At 39.1% G+C, this 9,498-nt stretch overlaps 1 protein-coding gene across 11 annotated transcripts; it reads left to right on the top strand.

Annotated features, from left to right (window-relative positions):
- Positions 1-1,391: 1,391 nt before the first annotated feature.
- Positions 1,392-8,853, top strand: LOC148020082 (thioredoxin H-type-like). 11 transcript variants are annotated; one of them, XM_087700359.1, is made up of 5 exons: positions 1,470-1,601; positions 2,799-2,881; positions 2,961-3,066; positions 3,377-3,499; positions 3,614-3,954. In XM_087700359.1, the coding sequence occupies exons 2-5, from the start codon at positions 2,859-2,861 to the stop codon at positions 3,764-3,766; spliced, it is 405 nt and encodes a 134-aa protein (XP_087556485.1). In that variant the 5' UTR covers positions 1,470-1,601; positions 2,799-2,858; the 3' UTR covers positions 3,767-3,954. The 11 variants fall into 11 exon arrangements, with proteins under 11 accessions (XP_087556488.1, XP_087556487.1, XP_087556493.1 ...); XM_087700366.1 differs by lacking the exon at positions 1,470-1,601 and adding an exon at positions 1,774-1,993; XM_087700365.1 differs by lacking the exon at positions 1,470-1,601 and adding an exon at positions 1,910-2,068.
- The last annotated feature ends 645 nt before the right edge of the window (positions 8,854-9,498 follow it).

The raw sequence follows: 9,498 nt of genomic DNA, 5'->3' as shown, positions 1-9,498 counted from the left end.
GAGGGGGGTGGTGTGGGGGTAATAAAGCCAGGGGGGAAAGGGGCTTAAGAAGCTCCTTTTTAGAAGCTTCTAGGTGCTTCTACGTGTTCTAAGGGAGGAGAGTACAGACGGCGGCTGGCCTCAATGCTGGCATAGATCCTCAGCGGCGGGCGACTCCATGGCGGCGGCCCTTTCACTTCCTCACGTAATCCCCGTCCTCCGTCTCTCGTACCTCACGGCAACAACAGGTGGAGCCTTATCGTTTCTTCCTCTCGATTTCAACCTCCTCCTTCCCTCTGACAGCTTCCCGTATATCTTCCTCTCTCTCTTCCCCATTGTCCTTTAGAGGGGGAGGTATTTATGGGAAGAGGGGGGGTAGGGCCTCCCTCTCCCACGTGGAGCTTGCATGCAGTCCCTCCCCTCCACCTCTACATTCTCCATTTAGCACCATCCTCTTCCCTCAGCCATGCTTCGGTTGGGGGAAAGAGGATTAAAAAATCCAATATTATTCCCTTAACCTCCTCCCAAGAGGAGGTTCTCATGAAAATATGCGGTTTCATTAAGCCATGTCTCGTTTGGGCACAGTGGAGAGTGTATTAGTAAAGACCAAACCGTCCCTAACCACAATGCAACATTGTCATTTTCCCGAGACTTCACACGGCCTCATAATATTTTTAACAGAAATATTACAATAAAATACATGTGCATTAGACCAATGAGTTGGCTTTTTAATTGGTATAGCTAAGTTTGTATGGTGCACACCATACAATATCCTGTCTTAGAAAATCATACCCTAGGACAATGCAATACTCCCCACTCCTGCCAATAAAATTATAGCTCACACACTAAACAACTTCCTAAGTTTAAAAGAGTCAATATAAGCTTCTAATAATGCCCCACGAATCGCAATCAATGAGGCAAAGGATACTTCTATCTCTCAATAATGAAAGTCATGTTTGAAAACACATATCCTAAAAAAATTATTAGTAAAGTAAACATAATTATAATAACAATAATATGAATAACAAAATAATAATAATAACAATTACAATAAACTAATATCTATATCTATCTAATCTTTTACAATAATAATATAGAATAGATTTAAAGCTCTTTCACCTAAGGTAAGGGGTAGGAGCATGAGTAATGTTGAGGGAGTGAAGATCACATGTAATCATTATGGCACATAATCATTATTACACCTTCGTTTTGCATACAAATTTGAAAAGCAGGCTAGGCAAAATTTAGGTGGTTTGGGCATCACCTAAAGGAAAGGCACAATAATAATGTAGAATAGAAATGTAGAATAGATTTAAAGCTCTTTCATCCAGCAAAAATAGGATAACCATAAGGGCAAGAAACCTCAGGCATGACGTCACAACGCGGGGAATGTTTACTTCCCGATACCGATATACCGAATGAAAACGGGAAGATGGGGCCTAGGCAAAGTCTTTCGTGCATCGGGACCCTTGCCACCACGCTGCCACCACGAGCCTCCTCCTACTACCGCTCTTCTCTTATATCTCGCCATTGCCTACGTCTCCTTTCACCATATCTTCTCGTCTCTTCATACCTCCATCTCCGCCCGGCTCTTCTGCAGACTGCGCTCGCTCGCCTGCACGGTACGTCCTCTCTCTCTCTCTCTCTCTCCCCGTTTCGATTCTCCCTTTCTTTATCCTGATTCCTGCCTTATTTTCTTGCTGTTCCCTTTCCTTCTCATCGTCCCCTCATGTTTCTTTTTTCCCCTTTTTGTTTCTCCCTCGTATACGGGCCCTTTGTGGCCTCCTTATGATGCAAAAGGTTTAAAGTGAGCGGAGCATCGAATAAAGTGTGAACATTTACCTTCCATGAAGAAGCTAAAGAGCCATCTGATATGCCTGTTTTAAAATCTATGGCTAGAGTTTTATTGTTCCTTCGCTTCCTTACATCTCAAACTTTGCCGCAAGCGTCGTGCCTGTGACTCGTGAGGTCTTGTTCAGAATAAAGAATCAGTAGTCCAACGTTCTCCCTTAAGGCAAGTTCTGCGGCAAGCAGATCGTGTCTGTGGTCTTTTGCTCAAGAGTTAAGGGTCTTTCTAGAGCAACCAGAGGTAAGTTTTAGTGCCTGGTCTCGTTAGTTTACAGATTTTGGGCTACCACTAACCTGTGATTTAAGGATCTAGAGAATAACCAGAGGTGTGGAAATTTTGGTCCACGACTAACCTATTATTTAAGGATGCAGGGAATTACCAGAGGTAATTTTAGTGCTGCCAGAAGTGTTCTGGTCTCTTCAGTTTACAAAATTTGTCCTCCACTAACCTGTAGCCCGTGATGTAAGGATCTAGAGAATTCTTACTGTTTTTCCTGCAGGATAGCACTAGCAGCTAAATTCCATTGTTATGTTGTCTGTCCAGTGCTCTTTCGTTTTGCAATCAGCGGTCTGTGCATAGCTGGCACGCCCGTTTCATGCTTACGATTTGTCGTGGCTAGTTCGATTATAAGTCCCTCTGTCAGTCTGTGTCTGTGTCTCGCTAGTTTGATTTCTTTATTAAGGATTTTGCCCGCAAGGATACAATTTCCTAGTTTCCACTCTCATTTAAGTGGAAATTGCGTGTGCTTTTGCCAAAAAATTCCTAGTTTTGCACTCGTGAAAGCCCACTGTTGCAGAGTATTTGTAGAGTTGTTTGTTTCTATTTTCATAGCCGCGTTGTCCGGTTTGGAAATCTCTGTGGCTGTAGCTCTTCTCTTCTTTTTCAGAGCCTTTTTCACTTTGTGTCGGTAAGTAATTAACATCATGTAAACTTAAAACATCATCGAGAAGCTCCCTGTTGGCATTCACAGGCCGCCTTCACATCCTTGTCCTATCCTCGATCTCTTCTGCGTTCTGGTGGGGTTCTGATAATGGGCTCCGTACTATCCAAAAAGTATGATAGGGTTTTGGTTTTGTCAAATCCTCCAGAACGAGAATTATCACCGGTTTATAACAATAGTCTTTTGCTGCAGACCAGTAGGTTCAACTATGGCTGCCTCTCATGGAAATGTCATTGTTTGTAACAATGCTGAAGCGTTTAAACAGCAACGGGAAGCAGCCGCAGCCGAAGGAAAAGTGGTATGTATGTGTAATCAGCATTTTCTTATGAACGTGTTTTAAGCTTGTTGAAAAGATTTGAGTCCCTTATGGTTTCGAATTTTCCCTTCAATTAGCAGAACAATCAATTTTTGTACGAACGTGTTTTAAGCTCGTTGAAAAGATTTGAGTCACTTATGGTTTCGGATTTTCCCTTCAATTGGTAAAACGATCAAAGAAGACAAAATGATTTGGTTGTGGCAAATGCCTCTCAAGCAATGGTGCCATCTTTTAATTTTGATTTCCTGTTGAATTGGCAATCCGGAGGCACTGAATTTTGTTCTCTGCTTAGATTGTAATTGATTTCACGGCAAGCTGGTGTGGACCTTGCAAGTTCATGGCTCCATTTTTCGCTGAACTGTCTGAGAAATATCCAAACCTCGTGTTCCTTAAAGTGGATGTGGATGAAGTCCCTGTAAGCATTTCTTTCGTTTTTCTGTGTAGTATATGTACATATACATATCATAAGCAGCAGCATGGTTCCCTCTTCTCTGAATGTTAGCTAGTAACATCAAAATGTTGCTTGCAGACTGTCAGTGAGGCATTTGAAATTAGAGCCATGCCAACCTTTTTGTTTATCGATGAGAATGGTGCAGAGGTCCAGCGGTTGGTTGGTGCCAACAAGATTGAGCTAGAGAAGCATGCCAGGTTTTTCTCAGAAAAATCTGCTGTGGCAGTCTGAACAGCAGTGCAGTAAACATTCAGCACTTCATAATAATTTGTTGTGAGTTGATTCGTCAAGTTGGACAATTGTAAACAATGAATTTAGGAGGCAGGGGCCTAAGTCTTGTATTTTAGTTTTGTGTTGAATTGTAACACTGAGGAATCTCACAGTTCTAATGAAAGTTTTATGAAAGCCAAAATTCTGTTGCTTCTGTGCATAGTTCTCTTTTGGCAAATGTAATTGCATGGAGACAAAGCATGTGTGGTTTGTAGTATGCTTGCATAAGTTTAAGAGCATACGGTCTTGTCTTGTTGCTACGCAGAAATCATTGGCATAAGTTTGTAGCATGCATGAAGACACAGGATGCGTAGTTTGTAGTATGCTTTGCGTAAGTTTAAGTTTAACTGCAAGAACACAAGGTCTTGTCTTGTGGTTGTTCACAAATGTTTTGGATGCCATCTGTATGCGAAATTTGCTTTCTTTGTGCCATTATCATTCAGAAACTGTCTTCCAGTATCTATAGGAGCATGATTAGCCACACCCTTGGATTTAATCTGTATGTGAAATGTGCCTCTTATGTGCTGTGATCATACAGGAGCTGTAGGAGCATGATTAGCCACAAGGCTAGGTCTGAATGTTTGTCTTTATATAGTAATTGCTATTAGGACATTGCAAAAAATGTCATGCCCCATCTCCATTGCTCCAAGTCTCATGTTTAGAGAAATTAGGCCCTCAACTTATTCAGTGCAGCTAGTTATGACCAACCTACAATGCCTCATCTCCATTGCTCCAAGTCTCATGTTTAGAGAAGTAAATTGTTGAGAAATAAAAAATATCATATGGTACTTGAAGAGAAGCTGCTAAAGCTGGAAATATAAATACCTTATACCAGATTTCACTATCTTTCAATCACTTATGGAGGTAATAGCTGTTTGTATGTGAAATCAAAAGCAATGTTTGGCCAAGTACATTTGCTGCTGGTATATTTGAGAGGACAAGTCTCATGAAGGAAGTGTAGACTTCTTCAAAGATTTGACCACCACCTTATGCATGATGTCAGCATTCATAAATCTGTTTGATGTTTACTCAATTCAGTCCACAGCCTTGTGGAAAATCAAATGTACATGGCTTGAGATTTTTTAAACTCATATCATGATTAATTATTTTATTCCTTTTCTTTAATTGCTCTCCTGGTTTTCTTCATAAGAAACTGCGAGGCCAATTTATCTGAAATGCAGAGAAGCTTAGTATTCAAAATCAGGATATCCATTGTGGTAAGGCATTGTGCGAATGCCTCAAGCCTGACCTTTTGTAGCCCTTTATTTTGATACACAGTAGGTTCCTTGTTATCTTGGACTAAGCAAGACCTAAGCTGCTGCCTCTATTTTGATACATAGTAGGTTCGTGTTATCTTGGACTAAGCAAGACCTAAGCTGCTGTAAATGTTGCCACAAATCTGGGATGTTGAGATTTGAGAAATGTTTAGTCCATTGGGGTTTTGTCTCTCTCCTTTTAGAGGATTTAGAAATTTGGGGAATGTTTATCTGACCTAGGGTTTTGTTTGTCTGCTTTTAGATTATATTATGATAGACAAGTGTAGGTAGTTTCTACAGTCCCTTGACCTTGGGTGCCCCTGTGATTCCAGGCAATGGTTGTATTTAAGATCAGAGAATTAATTGACAATGAATGGCATTCCTTATTTCAACCAGGAAAGCCCTAGTTTTTTGAGTTGTAGATCTGGACTTCTTTTTGATTTGGAGCCTGCAATGGCAGCTAGGGTAGAGGAGCTAGTAAATTAACAACTCAAGTCATGGAAATTTGAAATTATCTGTGGTTCTCAGCTTTGTGAAACAAAAAAGTACTCAGTATGATTCATGATGTTGAAGCATAATCGTTGAATGTGATATCATGTTATCACAGAAATCCCCTCAATATACGCACCATACCAACAAATTTTGAGTATAGCATGGTAGTTTTTTTGGCGAATCTCAATACCATGTGCTCAAGTTGATTGTAAATGCCAGTAGGAAATTCTCTCATTGTTAGACTATGCCTCATTGTTAACCTTGTCCTAATACCATCATTGGAATTTGTTTATAGTCTACAAGATTGGTGTTTCCCTCATTGTTATGGTCAAATGAGGCATACAATTAATTATTTATCTAGTGGTTCCTCAAAAAAAGAGCGTTGCCTAGTGGGTGACTAATTATTGGGCTAGGAAGTCTTGGGATTATTCTGAGATTGGTATTTACCTTTAGTGTAGGCCTTTCATCATTTGGTAGAGGTAGGGCTAGAGGAGATACTTTGTTTAAGTCAGTCCTCTACTAGTTGGATATGAGTTGTTGGCATATCGGTTTAGATATGGAAGCCTTCTTGGGGCTTGACAAACGGTTATGTTGTGACCATACCATCTATAGTTGGTTATAGATTCTAGTCCTAGGCTCGGGGCATTCTCGTAGTTTGTGCTTTGCTTTTGTTCCTCTCATTCAACACCCCATATACCCTTATGGCTTCCTCAAACCTTCCATTGAGATTTATCCTATCTAAACCTGAGTTAAGGCCGAGGCTTTGTAGCACTTCTCAAGATTGTTGCTCACCACATAAAAGTCTAATGGCCTCCTCTTTTTGGCTAATATTCATGAGCTTTACTACAATATCTTTTGCATAGTCAACATCAAAGAATCATCTTATGAATAGATAATTTGCAATGATTTAGCTTTCTTTGTTGTGTCTAGACTCTTGAACCTCTCTCTAGGGACAACCTAAAAATTTGTGTTTTTTTCACTTATCTTGAGATTGCTAGCCTCAGAGATTTGCTCAAATAGTTCTAAGAAGCCACACACTCCCATCTCTTGTCATATACTTCTTGAGTTGCTTAATAGCTATTGGGAATTTACTGTTTCTTGGCTCCGAAACCTAGTCCTAGTTGGCTTGGCAAATTGATTGCAAGCAATGTACTACTTTTATTAGCCATAGAGTTGTCTTTGATTAGCCATAGAGTTGTCAATAACTTTCTCAGTGATAGCCATGGCACACTAACTTCGAAGTTTTTTGGAACTTTGGTAGTATCTATCGTCTTCCTAGTTGTTTCCATCTCCTCCTTTAGGTTTCTTTTGGCTTCTTAATGATCTAAGAGTCTATTGTGATGCACTTTCTATGAGGGCCCTTGTGATGCTTATAAACTCTAGATCAACTACTACTTGGTCAAATGTTCTCCCTCTATCCATATTCTGTATCAGCCAACCAAGTTCTAACATGGTCCTTCATGTTATGGCATAGTTGATTGATGTTTTCTTTGTCTAGCATATTTCTTGTCTAGCATATTTCTCTCTTGATCTACAATGGTCTTTATGAAGCCGAGTAATTGTAGGATGGGAGTTTCCTTAAGTGAGGGATCATATTCTGTATCAGCCAACCAAGTTCTAACACGGTCCTTCATGTTATGGCATAGTTGATTGATGTTCTCTTTGTCTAGCATATTTCCTGTCTAGGATATTTCTCTCTTGATCTACAATGGTCTTTATGAAGCCGAGTAATTGTAGGATGGGAGTTTCCTTAAGTGAGGGATCACTTAGTGAAGACATATCCAAGGTTTATGTCCTTGGGAATTGGGAATCAAATTTCACATCACAATGTTATGTCTAGGTCATCATGTAAGTAACTTGGTACTTTTTGAGGTCAAGATGTAAGGTCAAGTCTTGGGATGCTTAGTATTTTATGCTCTATGCCATGTCGTGGTCAAGTTGTCAAATCCTTCAAATGTATCTAAGTGGGCTTAATATCTTCAAGGCATGTATCTCAGTGGGCTTAATATCTTCCAAGGCATGTATAGAGTACTCAACAGCACTCTTGCAAGGACTAAAAGGTTCTCTTGTAGCATGCATGTGGAAAATCAACCCCAAAGATATTCTATGAGGCGTTATCTTGAGGAATGGTAGCTCTTATCACACACGACCGCAAGGTTTAGGAGTGATTGACTCGGCTTGCATGGATGGAAGGTGTAGCATTGAGGTATTTCTACAATCGATACTTTTTGGGGCATTTAAATTAAAGATGGAGTACCACTTGAGTCTCTAAAATGATGCAAGCTTGGTTTATGTATTGCTTGACATTATCATAACCACCAATCATATTTTCCCCTTAATTCACAATTAGGAAAGCTTAAATTGAATCCTCTTTAGTTGCATGCAAATTGACCCTTGTATAGTATCTTACCCATTCTATTGTCATGTGATCAAATTTACATTCACAACCTTTCTCAATCACTAGGGGATGCATTCACACATCCTAGCATAGCCATGCAAGCTCTAAACATTGTTGGCTTCATACTAAGATCAATAAATCCCCAACCAAAAACACTACACTTTTCCATTAATAGATTGCACATCGATATGATCAAGATGAGAGAGGTCTTTGATTTTTAGTTCTTAAATAGTCACTAGCATCATTAGTTCTCAATTTACTCCTTGTTCTTGAATGTTCAAGGAGCCAAGTTTAGTCATCAAAAGTTTCATATGGGTCACTTGTGCATGAAATCCCCAAATCACTTCAAATCTTTTGATAATCTTTAGATTTGTAGCAAGAAACCTTCATATGTGGCTGAGATTTTTAGGGATATATTTCAAGACATTCATGTAAACCTTGCGTTTGCCTAAAATCAAGTTTGTAATTAACACATTCAAAGTTGAAATGCTTCAAATTCATTGAGAAGGCTTCAAATGGCACACACAGAGAGAGAGAGAGAGAGAGAGAGAGAGAGAGAGAGAGAGAGAGAGAGAGAGAGAGAGAGAGAGAGAGAGAGAGAGAGAGAGAGAGAGAGAGAGAGAGAGACCAATAGATAAGAGAGAATATTTCAATCTTGTTTTACATTCTTCCAGAAAAGAGTGTCTGTTGCAAGGAGATATCTTATCTTTGATGAAATGGAGGGAGAAGCTAAAGAGCTAGAGAAGCCTAAGAGGAGAAACTGAAGAGAAAAAACAAGTTGAAGAGTAGGCTTATTGTATCTTTGTACATATATATTTACATTTTGCAATTTATGATGTATGATATCCTTTGGGATATGTAAACCAAATACTTTTTTATTTGTGAAATCATATTGAATTATACAAGAGTTTTTGCCAATTGTTCCCTCACAACAATGCCAATGATTAAAAACAAATTATAAACTATTACATATATTCATGGTTGGCAAACTACAAGAGTGAGAGATATACAACTTATACAAGTGAGAGAGCATTCAACTCTTTTTCCAATTGTCTATAGCAATGACCTTCAACTTATATTCAAGAGTTGTGTTGTCTTGTTAAGAAACTCTAGAGCATCTCTAACATCTTTAGTTCATTAGGGACATTTACCTCCGTTCTTTCTTCATGTGGTAACCTACAACTCTGGATTAAAAAGCATCTAATCTACATCACAATCTCACATGATGTAATGAAATCCTTTGGACATGTAAACCAAACATTTTGTTTATCCTTGGCAAAGGTTTTTTTCACAACAATGCTAGTGAGAAAGAACAAACTAATGACTGCTATACTCATGGTTCACAACTTACAACAGTAGGAGGTAAACAACTCATACAAGATAAATAGCATTAGACTATTTTTCCAATTGTACTACTATTGAACTTAAACTTATATTTAGGAGTTACATTATCAAGAAACTCCAAGATATCTCTTACATCCTTTGATATCCACTAGGGAGTAACATTGAAATCCTTACTTCTTCATCCATAAGAACCTCCACCTCAA

Source organism: Lygodium microphyllum, chromosome 19, assembly GCF_053477565.2.
Source record: "Lygodium microphyllum isolate KBCC chromosome 19, Lygodium_microphyllum_v1.1.10, whole genome shotgun sequence".
NCBI lineage: Eukaryota > Viridiplantae > Streptophyta > Polypodiopsida > Schizaeales > Lygodiaceae > Lygodium > Lygodium microphyllum.
Note: the sequence above shows the minus strand (reverse complement) of the source record. Positions and strands in the feature narration are given on the sequence as shown.